Source organism: Bombyx mandarina, chromosome 05, assembly GCF_030267445.1.
Source record: "Bombyx mandarina strain Sakado chromosome 05, ASM3026744v2".
NCBI classification, from domain to species: Eukaryota; Metazoa; Arthropoda; class Insecta; order Lepidoptera; family Bombycidae; genus Bombyx; species Bombyx mandarina.
The window spans coordinates 14,482,961-14,505,633 of record NC_143212.1 but is presented as its reverse complement, the minus strand read 5'-3'; the positions used below and the strand labels follow the sequence as shown (position 1 = coordinate 14,505,633).

The following is a 22,673-nucleotide window of genomic DNA, read 5'->3' as shown; positions in this document are numbered from 1 at the left end:
CCAATATTGTTTCAATTAAAGCCAAACACCAAATAGTACAAATAGATATCATGCACATAACACAATTGGCGCATTAGATGGCTCGCGAATCGTTTCAACAAAGATATTGGACATAGACAATAAACTTAATAGGTATTGGATATTTGGCGATGATGACAGCAAAGTGTGGCAGGATTTAAATTATAATAAAACAAACGTTTACATTGCGTATATACGCAAGGCACTTTATTTGTGGACGGGTACTACTTACTACCAAAAATACAAAACATAGACAAACATACATAAAGTTTCAATTTAATAATTACACAATAATAATCAATGAAAATTAACTCAGAATTATAACTAAAGACATCACATTTGCGACTTAATTCTACAACTGAACAAGATATAATAATAATAATAATAAAAATGAATCATTCGTCAAAAAAACGTTTACATAATCAGGCGATTATACACTGCAGCACCATTTCACAGGATTCTACCTTACATAGCACAAAATATGGCTTTACTAAGAACAAAGTATCAAGTTTAATTTAACAGTTTTCCCTATTTTCCAGTAGTTTAGCTGAACTTTAATCAAAATCATCAAAAGTTTGAAATATACATCTTTTTTTTTTGGATAGATGTTTGTGGCCTAGGTACAATGAGTGCAAGTGCACTCATTGGATTCGTTCGATAACAAGAAACTGTTAATTACTATTTGAAGTTTGACTAAATAAGTATTAAAAACAAACATTTATTTTAAATGTTTCCAAAATATTCATAAACGAATCGTTTGAAGATTCTAAGCTTATTATATCAACTAGAGCTAAAATAAGCTTATTACCAATTTTATTCTTATCTTAATATAAGTACTAGCTAGTTAGTACAAGTTACGTTAACACTAAACATACCATAACGGGTCAAATGACCCAATTTGAACTTTTGCATTGAAAATGCACATATCATCTTATTGCTTTTGCACATTTGACTTCATCACTCTTTTTTACCAATTAATCTACAGTTATTATACCTTTTTTTTTGGTGCTTTGTTTTGTTTATTTAGAGTAATACTTGCCGTATACCGTTACCTATCTATTCGCTATGGTAGAAATAGGTATCAGTAAGTATTGGTATGATTAGTGTTAATGGTTACGCTTAAATTAATTAAGACTTTTTTGTTTTCGAGAACAGAGGAGCATACGGCCTGCTTTTATAGTTACCAGCGTCACTCATGGACATCGGCAATGTCAAGGGCACAGCTAAGCCGCAACGGACTGTTGAGGAGTATCCGTTTAGATCCTCGTTAGAAGGACATGTCATAACGCTCAGCCAACACTCTGGAGGAGAGTTCATGCTAGAGCAATATGGTATGTGTCAATGATCTCTGGAAGGGCACTTTGGATGAAAGCAGTGGTTTCAAATGCTGCTCTGATCGCGAGTGTTAAGACTGAATATCACTCGAAAAATAAACCCCAAAAACCCCAACAGTTTCAGAGGTTTGTGTCACTATTGAAGACAGGCTATTCTTCCCAGTGAACGCGCTCATCTTTCTTGAATGAGTACTTATACATTTTATAATATTGCAAAATATGTATTGATACTTAAGAATTGAGCTAAAATATTTCTGTTGACATGAACACAAGTATACAAAACACATAATTATCAATTGTATTATTAACAAAGTTACAATTAAAATTACAATGTCGTTTGAGCAAAACAGAAAGATTTGTTTTTTTGTTTTTCGAGTCTAGCATATTATCTCTAGTCTGATCTCTTATTAGGATAAGTTGCACATGTCAATAATAGTGGCAATGGAAATACTTCACGAAACCACCATATAATATTTTTTTTCCACAAAAAATGAAAATTCAGATTGCCCTCGACTCGTATGGGAGAATATTGTAACTTATTTTGTTAATTACACTAATAGTAATGAAAAGTCGTCTGTGACCACAAAAACTGTAAAGTATTCCAAAAATCGGAAATAATATTACAAAGTCGGACATTATAAACCACGAAATTAAATCTTAAAAGTAATATTTAACTATGACTACGACTCGCGTACCGAAGAGAATACTATAATTCCACTAATATTGAAATAATAATAACCGAGTTTTTGCATTAAAGTTTTTGGATACGGTTATGTTATTTCTTTGAGTTACATTTTATAATAATGTCATATGATTTTTGAAAACGTCTATTACATATAGATATATCGAAACGCTTTCATCCCTGTAAAGTACTTGAGTTAAATGTTTCAATCGGTGTCGTTTTTTGATTGAAATTCTCAATGTCGTTACGAAAACGCTAATCACTCATTTTTTGTCCCACAATTCGGAAAAACGCAAACCTTTTTTTTTCTTCTTCATATCTAATCGTTGGTAGCCTAAGGGCCTATTCCAACCTCACGCGGACCGGTAGGTGAGTTAGCTGACTCTACCTGAGAAGTTTGCTAACACTAACCCTAGCAAGTCCAGTGCTGAATCTACCACCGGATCGGAATCGCGACCCACTGAGAAGATCCGGCGAGTGAGTTTGACTGCCCACCGATAATTATTTGTAATTTAATCTACACATTTATCTGTAATGTGCCCTCGAGTCGTATTAATTACAAAATTAAGAAAATACTAAATTTATATATAGTATTTTGAACACAGTAACATCTACTTAACGCAATGTATAGGTTAATGACGAAATTTTGGTCCACATCATCCTATCGAATTTTCGAGATCATTGTCTTAATTATAAAATGTAAAAATATAAATATCTGCACCAGTTTTGTATTACGTGACCCAGCACTGTATTCTAATTGGTAAACTATTAGCATCGTATGTTTCTTGATTCGGTTAGTTTCAAAGCGGTGTTATGCCAGAGTTCTTGTCCAAATTAATTAGTTGGTTATTGGTATTAATTGACTCTTTAAATAATAATTAGCAAAACACGTTGTGCAGACAATTATATCTTCGAATTTCTAACTTTGCTAAATTTTCAAAGTCCTTTTGTCTTTTCTAAAAAGCCTGTTTGTTTACATTTTGACAAAGACTTTGTTTATTTTCAATTCGGTGCGGTGTGATGTAAACAGTACATATTCCCTCATGTAGGTACAACAATTATGGCACGTAAATCTATTCTAATCGGATACACGAAATCGTATTAGCACCATCGCTTGCGGCGACGAGTTCGCCACCACGCGACCCCACATTTTGTGAATAGCACACAAAAGCTCTAAAACTGAAAAATGTTTGACTCAATTATTGCATATAAGCAAATAAGGCACGTTCCACGCCAGAAAATCGTTTAGAAATTTGAACGATCAACAAAATGCGGGGTTTATAGCTTACTTAAGGCTACATTCACAGCCGTTTAGGAACTAAGTTTCACGAAACCGAAGTATGAGTAGCCGGGTCGCAGCCACACCCTCCTGTTGGGTTCACGTTGAGCGATATTGACGGTGTCGCCCTTGTACAGTCTCGCGACGGTCTGCACCGAGCACGACATCTGGGACTTGGCTATCGGCCGCCGGCTGGAGTCGTCGCCCGTGGCGCACGTGGACAGCAGCCGGGGCTCCTTGTCCGGTTGGTGGGCCCACACGAAGTAACAGTTCGACTCTTTAGTTAAGTACACCACCTGGGACGACACAAGAAACATTTGCATCGTTTTATTGCCGAGTTGATTTTCAAATATTTTGTAGACATTGCTAAAACATATTTGAAAAAAGAAAGTAGTAACTTAAAAAAAAAATACAGATATCAATGCTTTTTTTTCCTAAGCTGGTAACCTTAGAGGGCTATGTAACCGAGCGAGTAGATAGGTCATGGGGCTCTAACCTGAGGACGTTGCTAATACTAGCCCTAGCAAGAGCAGTGCTTCGTTGAATCTACTATCAAATCGGAAACGCGACCCACTGAGAAGATCCGATGAGAAATTTAGTGGGCTAGGTCTGTGGATTACTTTACTCGCCGAGCCCTTCGTCGCAAGCGACGGGTTCGACGAGAACGATGACCGGTGCTTGAGGAACCTAAAAGCACCGTTAGTGGATCGGGAGGATTCAAAATGTCGTGTTTAGGGCGACGTCGACTGTTTACCATTCGGTCCGCAGGATCAGGTATGATCAATGCTAACTACGTAGCAAAAAAAATTTAAATGGTTATTTATAAATAAATTTATTAAAAACGTTATACATGTACGCGCTAAGATACGTCCCTACAGGTCGATACTTAATACCTATAATCAAACTGCACAAATAGTCGATATTCCGACGCTCCACACTTTATACGCATTAGTAGTCGATCTATCGACGGTTCGCGCTCAAAGGGTTAAAATTACGTCATTCGCTTTGAAATGCGATGCCGAAGACTCAATATTCTGCTATAACGGTTTTTTTTTTTTAAATGGTAATAAATAATATAAAGCATGGTTTAATGAATAATGAATTTGAACAAAACACTAGGGATTTTAATGTCGGATTACGATATAGTGCAATGAAAACAAAGAATGACTCACTTGTGTATAAACTAAATAAAGTCCGCTCTCATTAATCGTTACGTAGTTGAAGTCGCTGTTCAGTTTGATTTTCTCGTCGCTCTGTTTAGAAGAGACTTCGGTGTCTCGAACCCATGGACCCATTAATGCTGTAACAATAATTTTTACATCAATCAAACCATTAACTAAATTTTATATTTTTAAATATTACATTATCGAAATAAATAATAATAATAATAAATAAACAATCACGCCACGTTAACTGGTCCCGTGATAAGTTCGTAAAGAACTTGTGTTACAGGTACCAGATAACGGAAATAAATGTAAGATTTTTTATTATACACATACATATATTTAATATACATCCATAACCCTGGAAAAGACATTTATATTTACCATACAAATATCTTCCCTTGGCGGGATTCGAACCCGCGACCCCCTTGTGTAGTGACCATGTCACTTACCACTACACCAGACGCACAGTGGGTCGATACTATGATTTTAGTGACTTAGGCACCAACTTTGTTTTTTTACATTTTTCTTTATGTAGATAGATAGAGCTCGTTAATCTAAATAATAATTGTTTTAGGCAAAAATGACAAAAACTTTATAGTTTGGTCAGAAAAATGTGTTTTGTGATTTTTTTGTATGGAGCGGGTCATATTAAATTAAATTCCTGCTAAGTACTGCGAGGTCCCGCTTTGAAACTTTATTTTCCTTACACCTTGTCTAGTCTACTATCATTTGATGCTATGAACATGTGCATAAAGTTGCAACTCTGCCAAATAAATGGATCGAAAAAAAATTAATAAATACATAGAATAAAAACCTTTATATTTTTTTTCGTAATTGCTTTTAAGTTAAATTTGATATGGATTAGTAAGTAAAAGCACGTAATGATACCCATAATTACACAATACCTAACAACAATACATTTAGTAGGTCTCTAATTAAGCAATCTCTCTAATTATTAGGATAGTTAACATTATTTAATGAGGATAACTAGTTAAGCAACCATTACTGGGTAGTAGAAAATATAGTAAATATTTGTTTGTCTCTGGAAGTATAAAGTGACCATGTTTATTATATACTAACTAGTGTTCGTTTATTCGTACTACTACTAACTACTACTAACATCTCGTGATTGTCGTTGTGATCTTCCTTTTTCCGTTATAATGAATAATTTTGTTAACAATTTAGAATTATTTATGATTTTAAGAGAGCAACTACAGTCGCTGTCTGATAATAAAAAACTCTTTCAATTCCTACAAAATCAAATCAAGACCGAAGTATTGAGCTCCAAAAATTCTATACGCACTTTTGTTCAAATATAAGTGCAATATAAAAACGAAGTAGTCGCATGTTAGCACAGTTTATAAGAAAAAATGTGATTGGTTAGAAGGTGCAATAAACTGGCCCGTAGGAATGATACCTGAAGCTATCAACACTGTACAGGAAAGACTCGAGATTTCTACTACTGAAGATGTTGAAAATGTACCACCCTCAAATTTACTACAGAAGCCTCGACATCTACTTTTACACCTCGAAACCTTTTGAAGAATTGGGATCCAGGCAAAAACGAAGACGCATTGAGCAAATTTACCAATCGCTTTCGTTATCCCCGGATGAAATGAAAGCTACTACAATTGCTAGTTTGAGAAACACTGGAAATGAAGATGTAGGAGAAATAATAAACCACTTGTCAAATCACCCCGAAGATCTAGAAAAAGTTAAGGAGTGTTTAAGTACAAGTAAAGTGAAAAGTAGTACATATTCTCCCGATAAGGCACTATTAGTTTCACTTAAATTAAGTAAGTGGCAGTATATAAACCTAAGAGAAGCAGCAAGTGAAAATGGGTCTGATTTATACCCTTCTTAATATAAAATTAAGCAAGGAAAAACCAAATGTTATCCAGGGAAAGACGAGGTAATTATTACTGAAGAAGGAGCTGCTATTAAAATGCAAGCATTACTAAACTTGGCGCTATATAGGCTCTTAGATGTGATTACTTCGGATTTGGACTCAGCAAGAGAGCTACTGCTTATAAGCAAATAGGCTTTGATAGAGCCCCAGGTCAAAGTAATTATAAACAGAAAACTGAAACAGAGTTTGATGATTCATCTATTTTCATGGTCAGTCTAGTTCTTATAAGGCTTCAGGCATTTGATGGAACAGTTGCTTGGGAAAACGATCTACCCTAATCAACTTTTTATTGCCGTCCAATAATGTTTAAATTTACAAAAGAAACGCAGTCAACAGTGGCAATTATAAAAGCTAGCATAACAGAAGAAATAGAATGACTTCAGCCATCAAAAATCAAACAAGTTGAAGTGAAGCATCAATTGCACATGACGATGATAGACGGCAAAATAACCTCATATTTGTTAGAAACATTTTCTGCTATCTGTGATATTTGCAAAGCAAAACCGTCAGAGTTTTTTGGAGTCACTTGCTTGTCAAAGAGAAAATAATGAAGAAATATTCCAGTATGGAATGCCATCTTTACATGCCTGGATAAGATGCATGGAGTGCTTACTTCATATCGGTAAATATAATTTTATTACTTCACAATTTTTTCATCGTACGTGGTTTCCTGTGAGATTATTTTTTTATGACACTTTTTTGTTTTCGTCTTATCGTTTGGACTTCAAGAAATGGGGTTACAGGGGGGGATGACAAAGAAAAAATATCAATCAGAAAGAGCGCTATACAGTAAGCGTTTAAAAAGGAATGCGGTTTATTTATAGATGTTTTCAAGCAAGAAGTAGGAACAACCAATGATGACAATACTGCCAGAAGATTTTTCAGGGATGCAGAAGGAACAGCCCGCATAACAGGAATACGTAAAGATTGAATAGAGAGGTTTCACGTGATTCTTCAGACTGTTGCATCTGGAGAGCGCGTGGACCTTTCCAATTTTTCCGAATTTTGTAGATATACTGCAGAATTGTATGTTAATTTATATCCCTGGTATTATATGCCTTTCAGTATCCATAAATTGTTGGCTCATGGCGGTGATATACAATAATGAAGAACTTTGGTGCCATTCGAATAGGTAAGCTCTCGGAAGAGGCAGCGGAAGCTCTCAATAAAGATTTTCGGAAATATACAGAGAGTTGTTATTTTAGAAAAATAAGTAGAACGTCGACTAATGAGGATATTTTACACAATCTTCTTTTGTCTTCTGGCCTAAAGATCGAATGGTGAAACAAAATATATAAAACTTAGAGAGATTGCTTAATTAGAGACCTACTAAATGTATTGTTGTTAGGTATTATGTAATTATGGGTATCATTACGTGCTTTTACTTACTAATCCATATCAAATTTAACTTAAAAGCACTTACGAAAAAAAATATAAAGGTTTTTATTCTATGTATTTTTTCATTTTTTTCGATCCATTTATTTGGCAGAGTTGCAACTTTATGCACATGTTCATAGCATCAAATGATAGTAGACTAGACAAGGTGTAAGGAAAATAAAGTTTCAAAGCGGGACCTCGCGGTACTTAGCAGGAATTTAATTTAATGTGACCCGCTCCATACAAAAAAATCACAAAACACATTTTTCTGACCAAACTATAAAGTTTTTTTCATTTTTGCCTAAAACAATTATTATTTAGATTAACGAGCTCTATCTATCTACATAAAGAAAAATGTAAAAAAACAAAGTTGGTGCCTAAGTCACTAAAATCATAGTATCGACCCACTGTGAGACGGCCGAAATATAAAAATGTGGTGAACGTCACCCTAATTACAGGGAGCCACAGTAAGCAATTAATAAATATACACGTGTATGTTAGTTTATAGTAATAAATATCACAGTAAGCTTCGGAACTTTTTTAACACGTACATTGCCAATATTATTACGTCATCTTATTTTAAATGACAAAGAAGATTCCTAATAAAAATTTTATAGTTTTTTTTTTCTCATTTTTATTTATTTATTGCCTGTGGTAGATAGTGTCGATAAATATTGTCTATTATTTTCATTTTATCTATAGTATATTTTAAAAAATAATTTTGCGCTATAGAAAAATGTTTGATCACATTTATATCTTTTTTCCCCTACCTATTTGGTGGTAGCCTAAGGAGCTATTCCTACGCGTGGACTGATGAGGTCACGGGCTGAACCTCAGAGAATTTGCTAACAATAGCCCTAGCAAGAGCAGTGCTTCGAAGTCCGAAGTCGTCGTGGCCTAAAGCATAAGACGTCCGGTGCATTCGTGTTGAGCGATGTTCGAATATCAGCTGGGTACTAATTTTTCTAATGAAATACGTACTCAACTAATGTTCACGATTGACTTCCACGGTGAAGGAATAGCATCGTGTAATAAAGATCAAACCCGTAAAATTATAATTTGCGTAATTACGATGGTAGGACTTGATGCGGGTAGGTACCACGACCCTGCCTATTTCAGCCGTAAAGCAGTAATGCGTTTCGGTTTGAAGGGTGGGGCAGCCGTTGTAACTATACTTGAGACCTTAGAACTTATATCTCAAGGTGGATGGCGCATTTACGTTGTAGATGTGTATGGGCTCCAGTAACCACTTAACACCAGGTGGGCTGTGAGCTCGTCTACCCATGTCCTTTTTCAAACGAGGCTTGTGGAGAGTATTAAACAGTAGGCAGCGGCTTGGCTCTGCCCCTGGCATTGCTGACGTCCATGAGCGACGGTAACCACTCACCATCAGGTTGGCCGTATGCTCGTCTGCCTATACGGCAATAAAAAAAAAACGCGATATTAAACCGTAAATGTAATTTTAATTACGTCTACAAATCGCGAAAACCGAAGAAAATTTTATCTTATAAAAGCATCGTGCAAAATGTTGTCGATGCAAATGTGTTCTTCAGTGAGACGCAATATTTATGTTTTATACCAAAAAGGAGTTCAACGTTTGAACTGTTTATAATATTATGTATATTCCCCCAAACCATAGAACTGCCAGAATCTCAATCGTTTTTTTTTGCATTGCAGTTTCGTGTTCATGTGATTTAATTAAAAATATTTTTTTTTTGTTTTATCACGTGTTAATCAAATGGTTATCTAATGAGGTCATGGATTTTTTATTAACAGCGCGCTAATACAAGCGTTGTGACATACCACGTGTTCTTTTCACGTGGTTCTTCTGCCTCACATCTGTTATTCAAACTGAAATAAATTCACAAGTCCCAAGTTCTCGCAATAATTTTCGTGGCTATCGAAATATTTGTCCGACTACAGCTTAAAGTATTGAAAGAAGTGAAATAGTTTATCGATCAGCTAGCATTACAAAGTACACTCTGCTAACGGATAATCGACATAAGGAATGCACGCATAAAGTCGGTCGGATGTTGCATATAATTGTTAAGAACACTAGTCACCTGTTTATTTTTTGTATCAGAATATAAACTGACACAAAAAGACAGGTAGGAATTGCATTCAGGCCTAACCAGTGTGATTCTTTATCGTAAACTGTAACAATAATGTTGCAGAATAAGCACGCAAATATATTAGCAAACTACAAAAACATCTCTAATTTTTCTTTCTCAGTTTTATTTGAATGGTGATGTTGTAGTTTGTATGAAATGGCACAGCTTTCCTGTACATTATTGCTTCTGAGCAATTTTTAGATGAAGTCTGATTGGTACATTAGCTATTTTTCCAAAAACATTCTACGTTTAATAATGCTTATAGGTAATATTGTGTGGCCATGCAAATTGGTTTCATTGGAATACGTATTTTTGCCAAGAAATCGATGTCATTTAATGATTAGGTATTCAAGATGGTAAAGTCGATGGTGATTTTGCGAGATCCACTACCCTAAAAATTAGTTGTTTTGGTTAAAAACAGTCGCTGGGAACCACACAACGGAAGTAGAGACTAATATAAACTAACATTAAGATAAACGGGACTTCCTGCAGCAGAGTTTTTAAACATTCCAGCGAAGGCATCTTAATGCCTACATCCGCCTATTTATATTATTCAGAAGCACTTGGGTTTGTACTTATGTGATGTGTAGTAATGTGAATTCCTTCCGTGTTATGCCTGCTAACTAATTTATTATAACTATTTCGTTGTGAATGACTACTGTTTACTTTGGTGGACCTGATCAAGAAAAAAATTAGTGAATGTTAATGATCTAGTAAAAGTGGATGTCATAAAATAATTATGATAATTAAGCCGAAAGTAGTATTAATGATTTAAAATTACTAAATTTTCTATTGTTATTTTACGAAAGTAATATTAATGAATAAAAATTATTAAATGTTCTATGTGTTCTAAGGTTAATTTTTTTTTTTACTACCTATGCTGATAGCCTTGAGAGGCTATTTTAACTTCTGCATGGCGTGTAGGTGAGCTCACGGTGCTCAAACCGGGAGTTTTAGCACTGGCCCTAGCAAGAGCAGTGCTTCTACCCCCGGATCGGAAACGCGACCCCACTGAGAAGATCCGGCGAGAAACTCATTGAGCTGTGTCTATGGGGGGCTAATGTTGAGTGCTTGCCGGAGCCCACGGAAATCATAACGTGAAATCGAATTCTAAATTATATTTAACAACCTCTTTCCTTCTTTTTTCCTTTTCTTTTTACTATGAGCAAATAATTCAAAGCCAATGATGCAAAACCATCACTATGTACCACGTAACAGTTAAAATTTCATGAACAACTTGTTATTGATTTCATTAAATAGCGCGAGCATCGCTTATTTTAAAGCTAGCATGACAATGACAGTATTATCGGGCGTGAAACTCGATAACAGTGACGAATTTTTAAAGTTGAACAAATAAAATCAGAACTAATGTGTTGTATTACATTACTCACAATTCGAGGGGTGAAACGATATTTGGTTTGAGCGACATTTTTGCAACTTTACTGGCGAGCCAATTAAAGTTTAAAATTTGGAAAAAAATATTAGAACAAGTAAAACTTCTTCAGCTATTTCAATGGATTATACTTAATTGAAGTTCAATTAAAAACATCGAACTGTTGATGCTAATACCAAATAAAACGCATCTTTTATTACAAAGATAAATGACGCGTATAATTTTTTTTTTATATATTTTAGTTGGGTAGACGAGCTCACAGCCCACCTGGTGTTAAGTGGTTACTGGAGCCCATAGACATCTACAACGTAAACGCGCCACCCACCTTGAGTTATAAGTTCTAAAGTCTCAGTATAGTTACAACGGCTGCCCGACCCTTCAAACTGAAACACATTACTACTTCACGGCAGAAATAGGCGGGGTGGTGGTGTGGTACCTACCCGTGCGGACTCACAAGAGGTCCTACCACCAGTATTAAGGGAAATGTCGCGTAAACCAAACAGACTTTCACCCCTCGATATGTATTATGAGTTACTGGGACAGGTCGCGAACTGTGAGCACTCTTGACAACAGATTACGGTCCTAGATTGTATTCGAGTAAAATTTAAAATATGCGTGCGTGTTTCAGACCTTGACCTCATAAGTGAGAAACATCATTATAACCGCCGGGCTTCCAACAGGCCTAATGTGGCCTATTAGCTTTATTTACGATGTTAACATATTACGTAGTTAATATAGTATTTATTTGTTTTACTTTTCTTGAAGATACTGGTGAAACTCTTAAGAATGGGGCGCGTTAAAAAAGAAAGAGGCTTCCACTTAAAATCAGGGGGGCGTGTGCTTGTTCACTCACATACGTAATAGAATTATGGAATAGGAAGCATTCGTTATTAGTTTAAGAAAAATCCAATTAAAGGGTAATAATATTTTCGCGTATGTACGATAGAACGAACAATTTCAATAGTATTATTCACAATAAAAATTATAGAACAATGTCTGGCTTCTTAATTGTAGGAGTATCGAATTAATTACAGGAATATGGCACATGGGCCTCCACAATACGAATGTGGCATTGTTTAAATATTTGTCAACTAATTTTAGTCTTATTCCCTAGGCTTAAGGTTTATAAATAAACTTAAATATCAGTGGCAGAGCAATGCGAATATCTAAGCACACATCCTGTGGCACACTGTATTATTATCATTGTTCCAGTCGCATACTTCTTTGTACTGGTAGCTTTGTTAGTTGATGTTTATGTTGGTAAACAAATATAAACCTTATGACCTTGTTTTAAGTTGTTTGCCATAACGATATGATAATTATGCAACATGATTTTTATTGTTTCTATATTATTATTCATGTCAATAAGAATTTTGTACTGCATACTTTTATTTATTTTGCTTTGAATGGAATGTTTTGTTTGCAATATAAATCAGACCATTTAAAAAAAAAAGGGTAAAGCACATAATTTTGCAATAACGACTATTAATTTTCAATATGTTGCAATTCAGTAAGTACCCTTTATAGTATTTGATGAATATTATTATGTCAGTGTACACAACTTATGCCAAATAAGTGAGCCAATATATTTTTAATTTAGTACTTCCCTTGACAGTTAAACGTTTGTGAAACAAAACTTCTATGGGCATGTGTTTGTTCTCATTGAGAACATTATTTTTATAGTTTGCTAAAAAGTGACAGAGATTGAGAAACAATTTAATAGTACTCACATTGCGTACTCATATTTTTCTCCTGGTATGCTCCGTTGAAATGGACAACCAGTAAATCTGAAATTTTTTATTAGTGAATATATTGTTTATTAAATTATCTTTTATCATTACTTTTTGCCTTAGTATACCTTTTTGTAGGACTGAGATATTGTTATCAAGAATATCTTGAGTCATGTTTTTCTTTCTTGAATCTACAAGTAGCATGTCCTCACCAAGGTCCTCCACAAAGTATTTCTTAGCATTCTCATTGTTCATTCTGGGTTCTCTGTCTGAGGACTGTGGTTTTGGGGCAACCAGAGCACTCTGCACAAGTGTCTCATGTCCTATGTTTTGAAACACGAAATGGTCTTTTATCATATCCAGTTGCCTCCTCATTAAAATCATTTCATTCCAGTAATAGAAAGCTATGGAACAACTAATAACCATACATATGACACTTAGCATAAAATTTAAAATGAACAAAAGCTTTATTTTCTTGGAAGACGCTATCGAGAATGTTGTATTTATATGTACACCAAGGTCTGATGGTTTCTCTGCAAAAAAAAAACAAACAACGTTTTTAATCAACGCACATTCTCGTGGTATATTGTAATTAATTTATTATTTATATTAAAGTAACTTACCTGTTTTTAGATGTATAACTGGGCAATCTCGAGAGCCTAGTTTTGCATCTTTGCTTTTACCGGTGTTCAAAAATATATTTGCACCTGACGAGTTTAATGGAACACCTTCCCCTAAATGTATCTTCCTTTCAACGTCCATTATAAATATTATTGTAGTATCTACGAACGGTGTAGTGTAGTACTACTGTTTACTCGAGCATTGGCGTTAGCGTCGAACCTAAACAAAGGACATGAAACTTTTAAAAGTTTGCGCTGACCGCACATGATAACCGCGCTTTGATAAAAAAATATTGCTCACTCACATACCTGAACTGGGTTGATATCAGTCTTAACATTAATTTTGCACTAGTTTTATTCACTTATATAAACATTTATTTACACTTTAAAGTTTAGCGAGTGGTTTTTAACAAGTTTGCAAAAACAAAAATAAACAGAAACAAATGACCCCTTCACTCGTTCGCACTACGCTTGGCCGTCCTGGTTCGGTCGGTCGTACCGATTCGGCATTCGGCAAGGGCGAGCAACTTACGAGCTGTTTGACGTTGAACGCTACGGCGGCGCGCCAAATTTGAACTGAGTTGCAAGCGCGTGCGTCGCACAGCCAATGCTAATTGTGAAGTGATTCAAGCAAGTGCCACGGAATAACTGTATATCGCCCCAGGAAAATATCGATGAGCACTGGATGCTACATAACATCGAAATGATACAACGATGCCCCTTTTATTTGTATTTATCTAACAGATTTTTTGTGAGCGCAGCGTTTTCCCACGTTTTGTTTTGCTATTTGATAATAATATGGTTCCTTTATTTCAAAAGCTTTTATTAGTTTGGTGTGTACTATTCATGTATAACCATTTTGCAAGGTGATTTTTGGCAAATTTAAAACTTCCGTCTGTGAAAATTTGCGCACAGGACCGTTCACGATACAAGCAATTTATAATTTTGCTCAGTATCCCGGCTAGTAACGCAAAAAAATATTTAATTATTAGTTCGATTTGCTATTAAAGTCTATTTTTTTCGAAAGCTGCCCTAATGTGCTAAAAACAACTGTTCAATTTTTCTCACAATCGAATGAATGGGTTAGAAACATAGACGTTAAACGTACATTGTATACAAATAATCATAATTCCTTTATAAACTTTCAACCCTTAGTTCATCCTCTTAGTGGTAACATTTTGAAATACGCTAATGTAATCATAAATAGGTACTATAAAGCTTTGAAAAGTTATAGCAAAAATTTTTTGACGGGTCATTGTTCAATTTATGTAGTGGTTACGGGAGTCTATTAGGCATGACAATGCGAATATATTTGATAATTGTATAGCAATTACGCAAGTTATAATCTTAATTAACATCAAAGTTTCACGTGGTAATTTTCAATTTCGTCGTAGGCTTTACCTTTAACCACTAATCTCATAGAAACTGTTTCTTGTTCTCGTTGATAATGCGCTTTTCATTGTTCAAAGTGATTTTGAAGTAAGGGTTCTCAATAAAGCGCAGGTACAAGTAGTACCTGCAAAACATGGCATTCATTTACCGTCTTAAGGTTATTTGAAACGGAATATTTGAACTGGGATATTAAGATATGGAGTATTTACACAAATGGTTTTACGAAGTATACTTTTGGAGGTTAAAATGCAAAAACCATTCAGAAGTGTTTTATGTTTGGAAAGCGAACCTTAAGAATATAAGTCAAACTTAGCATTTATTGTAAATGTGTATTTACTATTATTATCTAACGGGGTAATAATATGTATAGTAAAGTAAAATAGGTATATGTACATATATCATTAATTTAAAAAAATTAAATATTAATGTAATGTCTAAAGTATGTTAATGTACACTGTTACACATTTTTTCTTTAATTTAATAATTATATAAAGCTGAAATATGAATTAATCAAAATTACTTAAAATTAGAAATTGTGCTCGATAAGGAATGCAGAACATAGCACCAGCTGCTAACATCTCGGTTCATGCCTACCCTGAATATTTCCGAATATAGAAGTCTACGGCAGATACGAATTCAGATCAATTCCTTAATTTATCATACGTGACTATACTAGGGAATGATATATTTTTATATTGTTATGAAGAAGTTATAAAGTTATCGGTGTCAGGAACTGGAAGGAGAAAGCCCTGAACAGAGCAGTCTGGAGAGACATACTGGACTAGGCTAAGGCTGCAAGGCCTAAGATGATGATGATGTAGAAGTTATACGCCTACTACAACTTCGGTGTGCTTAGTGCGAATTTTTTAACTTCTCGATCGCGTAAAAGTTAACTCAAATTTGTACAATTTTTTAGTTGGAACAGCCCCTCTAGCGGAAAACGTCCCTTCGAAATCTAAAATTCGCACTAAGCACACTTTAGCACATTTTCACGCTTTGACAGTTAACTTGCTACTCAAGAATTCGTTGGCGCAGGGAAATTGCCAATATAGTCCTCATTATCCTTTGTTTAGTGTTTTCAACTCATTGCCTTCTACGGAGCCCAACGTGAACGAAAGTCTAAAGCCTAAGTGACGTAATTGATCACTGGCAAGACTATTGATCGAAACTGTCCAGACAGACACTGGCTGAGTATATAATACCATAAACACAAAAGTTTACAAAAGACTTTTTCTGCAGCGCCTGTAAATCTTAACAGAAGCCAATAAATATTACTAAAATTATTTTTAAATATTCAATTGATTAGATAGTGCGGCTTTACTGATAGAATTGAATACTCTAAGTTGTTAATTTAAAAAGGTACACAATTGTTGAATTCATTTATATAATACCATATCATACCATACCATACCATACCATACCATACCATACCAGTAAAACTAAATATTACATAACATATTAAAGTACATATGTAATTAATCTAATTCTAAAGAACAGTAGGTACCTACTTGTATTCAGAGCAATAACATCTTTTCTTAGAGCTAAAACATTTCTTTATCAAAACAATATAAAAAAAAAAACGAATTAAAAAAGTCAAGTTAGCCTTTTCCCGGCGGGCGAAAAGGTATTTAACCTTTAACAAAGAGCACAAAAGTTACAACGGACTGAGAAATTCGCAAATATTTGTGTAACGATGGTTCGTGTATCTCAGAATTTCGTACGGAAAATTGCTTTTGAAAAGCCGAAACATAATTAGGTTTTTCGGTATAAATAAAAGAAATACAAGAACCAGCTTCAAGGCAGATATTAAAATAAAACAACCCTTCAGGTCTTTTGTCTTCGTTCAGTTTTGCTATTCTTTTTGGGCTTTGACTGTGATATTGAAACTACTTTTTTTTTCTTTTGGTTCAGTGTGCTTAGTGCGCGTTTTTTAATATTCTCGTTAACGTAAAAGTTAACTCAAATTTGTATGGAGTTGAAACGTTTGCCTACGTTTGCCGCTAGGGGCGCTGTTCCAACTGCATGCAAATTTGAGTTAGCTTTTACGCTATCGAACACGTTAATACTCGCACTAAGCACACAGGAGAACAGACTTTCTCGTCGTTGGGGAGGGCACGCAGGGCATGTCGGAGTCGAAGCCTAAAAACCCTAAAACCTTAAACCCCGTATCGCTTAATAACCCACGACCGAGTCACAGAAACAGCATTTTTGTTTTTTTGTTTATCAATTTCCATATTTCAAATAGTTTGTATGTGCTTCAATGAAAATTTTTAATATTGAATTTTGTGATACGATGAGATACTGGTGGTAGGACCTCTTGTGAGTTCGCACGGGTAGGTACCATCACCCGCCTATTTCTGCCCTGAAGCAGTAATGCGTTTCGGTTTGAAGGGTGGGGCAGCCGTTGTAACTATACTGAGACCTTATATCTCAAGGTAAGTTTTTATTTTTATTGCATTGATGTGTGGACGAGCTCACAGCATACTTGGTGTTAAGTGGTTACTGGAGCCCATAGATATCTACAACGTAAATGCGCCACACACCTTGAGATATAGTTCTGAGGTCTCAGTATAGTCACAACGGCTGCCCCACCCTTCAAACCGAAACGCATTACTGCTTCACGGCAGAAATAGGCGGGGCGGTGGTACCTACCCGTGCGGACTCACAAGAGGTCCTACCACCAGTAAATTATACGGTATATTATATTATAATTATATTATTATTATAAAATAATGGCGCATTTACGTTGTAGATGTTTATGGACTCCAGTAACCACTTAACACCAGGTGGGCTGTGAGCTCGTCTACACATCGAGGCAATAAAAAATAAATAAATAAAAAGATACCTTGAGGGTTGAGGTTGAATTGATATGACAGCTGCCATAATTTTCACCGATAATTTTTTTCGAAATAAGTGCCGGCTCTGCGAGAACGTTGCTATTTCTGTAGCCACGCGCCAAACTGCACATGCGCTCAGATTTTGCAAAGCGCGTGCATCCAGATGTTTTATAGAGAGCATAAAAATGGTATGTTTATTAATATTTTGGTTCTATATTGCCTATGAAAATAGCCTGTCCGGCTTTTTATAACATATTACTGTTGCTTCCCCAACATCCTCTCGTAATCGTACATAATATTTCCTATTTTCGCCAAGCCGCTGCCTACCGTTTAAGGTCTGAAGGAAGCTGCCACCGTGCTTCATCCCTACCTACACTTAAGCCTCACATTTATATCTATACATGTAAATAAAATTGGAGTGTCTGTTTGTAATATTGAAATAGCCTCTTTTTACTACATGCATATGAATATATATACGGTACATACACCAAAATAACATTTTTTACAATTTTTGTCTGTCTGTCTGTCTGTTTGTTCCGGCTAATCTCTGGAACGGCTGGACCAATTTTGACGGGACTTTCACTGATAGGTAGCTGATGATATAAGGAGGAACTTAAGCTACTTTTTTTAGACTAGCTTCGCCTCGCGGCGTCACCCGCGGTAATGTTCCGAAGCGAAGCGAGGGCGGGTGGCTAGTTTTTAATGAAGTTCGTCTTCGAAATTGCTGTTTCAAAAATATTTGTTGACCCAAACAAAATAAGAAGTTTCACAGCTATGTTTTGTAGTTTGGGTATTTACTACCACACACATATTTCCTCCAGAACTCTTCACTGGAAACTTCCGTACTCTGTAGTGCAAGTTGCTGCGTTCTTGCGATCCGCACAAAATAAATCGGCTGTCCGGATGCGTACCGCGGTCCGCCATTTGGCGACTCCTATTGTGAAGAATTCGAAACGTCGCAATACATACTAGAGGTCCCACAGTAGTCGAAATTCGACTATAATTAATTGGAATTGTAAGTTTGTACACTATTATGATTGTATTTTATACTTCTATAATCACAAATTTCGCCAAGACTACACTATAAAAAATATTAACAAAGACAAACCATATTCTATTCTCAATTTGACAACAGACGTCAAGAACAAAAGTTTGACAATAAATAGTATGCATGCGTGTGTGCGTCAAATACACGGTATGTAGAGTGCGTCCGTGCTGGAGTCATGGTCCAGACGGCTGGCTGATCCTTCGGCTGGTCGTAGGACCGTCGAGGCGATTCGCCCGGTCCTTGTGGATTGGGTGAATCGTGACAGAGGACGCCTCACTTTCCGGCTCACGCAGGTGCTCACTGGGCATGGTTGTTTCGGTGAGTTCCTGCACCGGATCACAGCCGAGCCGACGGCAGAGTGCCACCATTGTGGTTGCGACTTGGACACGGCAGAGCATACGCTCGTCGCCTGCCCCGCATGGGAGGGGTGGCGCCGTGTCCTCGTCGCAAAAATAGGAACCGACTTGTCGTTGCCGAGTGTTGTGGCATCGATGCTCGGCGACGACGAGTCGTGGAAGGCGATGCTCGACTTCTGCGAGTGCACCATCTCGCAGAAGGAGGCGGCGGGGCGCGTGAGAGACGCACAATCCCGCCGCCGTCGAGCGGGGGCCAGGGAGGCGGATCTCGCCCAAGCCCTGGCCCTCTAAGTGTTTCGGGTCCCCTCACATGTCGGTCTGGGGACCGGCGAGGGGGCCTAAGAAGACGACGTGCAAGCTGCTCTGCACGCGTTTTACGCAAGAGCATCCGGGTGATGGAAGGCCGGCTATCCTCGACCCACGCTGGTTCTGGCCCAGCGGGGTATTCCGTAGGGTAACCCACTCTAACCGGCGCCATCTAGGCGGGCTTCGGACAGTCTGCCGAGAGGGCTGGTGGTCGTGGCGCCGACGACCGCCAGTCCGACGTCCCGAGGGGGAGGGTGATGGGAGAGATGTGCTCCGCACTAAACGCTTCACTTTCCCCCCTTTGCCTTGTCATGAGTTCTGTCTCATGCGAGGTTTGGACGTTGGTTGTTGAGCGACAGGAGGTTTTAGTCAGTTCGACTCTGACATACCCCGCCCAGTATCCCCAGAAAAGGGCGGAAATCCGGCGATTTCCTCCTGATCAAAAAAAAAAAAAAAAATGTTGAGTGCGTAATGTTTTCTTTATTGATTTAATGTATGTTTTATGCATTCTTTAAAAAAATATTGGCATTGTGCACTTCTTCTCTATACTCTCTATAAGTGTGGAAACTTTCATACTCCCCCGTCCGCGCAATTTTCGTAAAAAGGGATACAAAGTTTTTGCTTCCCGTATTAATATATAGATAAATAAAATTGGAGTGTCTGTTTGTAATATTGAAACAACCGCTTTTTACTACATGCATATGAATATGTATATACGGTACATACACCAAAATAACATTGTTTACAATTTTTGTGTGTCTGTCTGTCTGTTTGTTCCGGCTAATCTCTGGAACAGCGAGACCGATTTTGACGAGACTTTCACTGATAGGTAACTAATGATATAAGGAGTAACTTTGGCTACTTTTTTAGACTAGCTTCACCCGGTGGCGTCACCCGCGGTACGAAAATAACCGCGGGTAACATCGTGGGACTCAGCTATTATTAATAATTAAATTAAATGTTCCCGAAGCGAAGCGAGGGCGGATCGCTAGTAATAAATATAATAATAATAAAAACGCGTGATTACACCATAAAAGTATTTTTATTATGTCCATAGAAGTGATTTAATAAATAAAAGTGTTGACTTAGATAAACGAGGATAAAACCTGAAAGTGTTTCAACACTTGACAAATAATTTATAACTATAGCGATGTATGTATGTACATATGGTTAAGACTTAAGACATCCGTGTCAAGTATCTACGTGACTAATTTTTCATACCCATTAATTGTTGCAAGAAACAGAATATTATTATTATTGTTATTATTAATTAAATAAGAATGAGTGTATGCCCTGTATTATAGTAATTTGAAACGTCAATGATTCAGAATTAAACAACTTCGAACACTAAATGATTCATATGATAACGATTACATTTTATGGAGTTTTTTTTAATATGACCTTCTTACATCAAAGCCTTTTTATTTATAGTATAATAATTTGATGATTCGAAGATTTTAGAGAGCGAAGAGAGAGAGGAGTACATTTCACACCAAATATATATTTGGAATGCAATATACTCAATATAATTTCTCCATAGAAATTTTCAAAAAGATGTAGTCAGGTGTGTTGCGATGTACTTAACGATACTTCAGAGTGATTTATCAAAATAGACAAAACCTTTAGGCAATTTTGCACCTAATATTGTTATGTGTTGCCTAACACCCTATTATTAGCTATGGAATAGTATAATTTCAATTTGCATTGACGAATTCACTTACGGCTGGGATTACATGATGTCCAAGTCTTAATATCGTTTAACGGTAATCCGACCCTTAGACCGAAATACTTGATAGGAACACTAAACTATATAGATGTTTTTTATGTATATTGTGGAGTAAATGAGACGGAAAAAAGCGTAGAGCGATTTTAGATAGAAGCGGGAAATAAATGATGAAAACTATTACGTACCCTAATATTGAAAATAAAAATATATATAATTTCAAAAATATATAAATAAACTATCTGACCCGGCAGACTTCATAGTGCCTCAATCTATAACTAAAGGACCTAAACTTTTGTATAACATAAACTTAAAACAAACAAAAGGAATCCGTCCGACGGGGAACACATCAAAGGAAAAACAAAATTGTTATTTTTATTTAATTCCGAGCATTCTCATATTTATCTACCTTTTAAACCTTCTCTGGACTTCCACAAATAATTCAAGACCAAAATTAGCCAAATAGTTCTCGAGTTTTTGCGAACAGCAATTCATTTTTATATATATAGATTGTAGTTTAACAGGAGCGCTTAATCAGAGATACTCAAAAATTTGTTTGTGAATTCAAATAGAAATTCTCTTGATCTATATTCTCCTAGATCTTATCGAATTTGACACGCAATCCAAAATCTAGATCAGCGGTAATTTGAGATAAATAAATAGGTCATCTATCAAATCTCATGCCTAGTCTGGTATCTAGTTTAAATTGTAAACAAAGCCATTTGGAGAATGTAGGTCAGAAGGGCGGAACAGAATCATTATGCTATATACCATTTGCACTTTTGTACAATCTTTTTCAGGGTTTACGTATTAAGTCGAGGGATCTTACTTCACGGATGATAAAAACTTGATTATTCTTTTTTTTTTTTTTTTTATTGCTTAGATGGATGGACGAGCTCACAGCCCACCTGGTGTTAAGTGGTCACTGGAGCCCATAGACATCTACAACGTAAATGCGCCACCCACCTCGAGATATAAGTTCTAAGATCTCAGGTATAGTTACAACGGCTACCGCACCCTTCGAACCGAAACGCATTACTGCTTCACGGCGGAAATAGGCGGGGTGGTGGTACCTACCCGTGCGGACTCCCAAGAGGTCCTACCACCAGTGATTACGCAAATTATTATTTTGCGGGTTTGATTTTTATTACACGATGTTATTCCTTCACCGTGGAAGTCAATCGTGAACATTTGTTGAGTACATATTTCATTAGAAAAATTGGTACCCGCCTGCGGGATTCGAACACCGGTGCATCGCTTCAACACGAATGCACCGGACGTCTTATCCGTTAGGCCACAACGACTTCAACTTGTTGTAGGCCCGTGCAAGTTGGTATAACCATCATGTCTATGTCTACCGTGCAGCATTGGAGAGAAGCCGATATTGTTATG

General features: G+C 36.3%; 1 protein-coding gene and 1 long non-coding RNA gene across 2 annotated transcripts; one reads left to right on the top strand and one right to left on the bottom strand.

The window, feature by feature from the left end:
• Nucleotides 1–197: 197 nt before the first annotated feature.
• Nucleotides 198–14,272, bottom strand: LOC114242881 (uncharacterized). Its single transcript, XM_028174182.2, has 6 exons — nt 13,929–14,272; nt 13,623–13,839; nt 13,128–13,532; nt 13,000–13,056; nt 4,486–4,613; nt 198–3,609 (listed from the first exon to the last, which is right to left on the bottom strand). Exons 2-6 carry the CDS (start codon nt 13,759–13,761, stop codon nt 3,346–3,348), a joined length of 993 nt encoding a protein of 330 aa, XP_028029983.2. The 5' UTR covers nt 13,762–13,839; nt 13,929–14,272; the 3' UTR covers nt 198–3,345.
• On the top strand, nt 6,066–7,574 carry LOC149503016 (uncharacterized). The gene is made up of 2 exons (XR_016323172.1): nt 6,066–7,010; nt 7,454–7,574. It is a non-coding gene; the product is annotated as an uncharacterized LOC149503016 (long non-coding RNA).
• Nucleotides 14,273–22,673: the final 8,401 nt, after the last annotated feature.

What these genes read in the sequence shown, in the direction of transcription:
- LOC114242881 (XM_028174182.2), bottom strand. Translation starts at nt 13,761, where the DNA reads ATGGACGTTGAAAGGAAGATACATTTAGGGGAAGGTGTTCCATTAAAC. An exon ending in AGTTATACATCTAAAAACAG is followed by an intron (nt 13,533 to 13,622) that starts GTAAGTTACTTT and finishes TTTTTTTTGCAG; the next exon opens with AGAAACCATCAGACCTTGGT. An exon ending in TTTATTTAGTTTATACACAA is followed by an intron (nt 3,610 to 4,485) that starts GTGAGTCATTCT and finishes GTGTCGTCCCAG; the next exon opens with GTGGTGTACTTAACTAAAGA.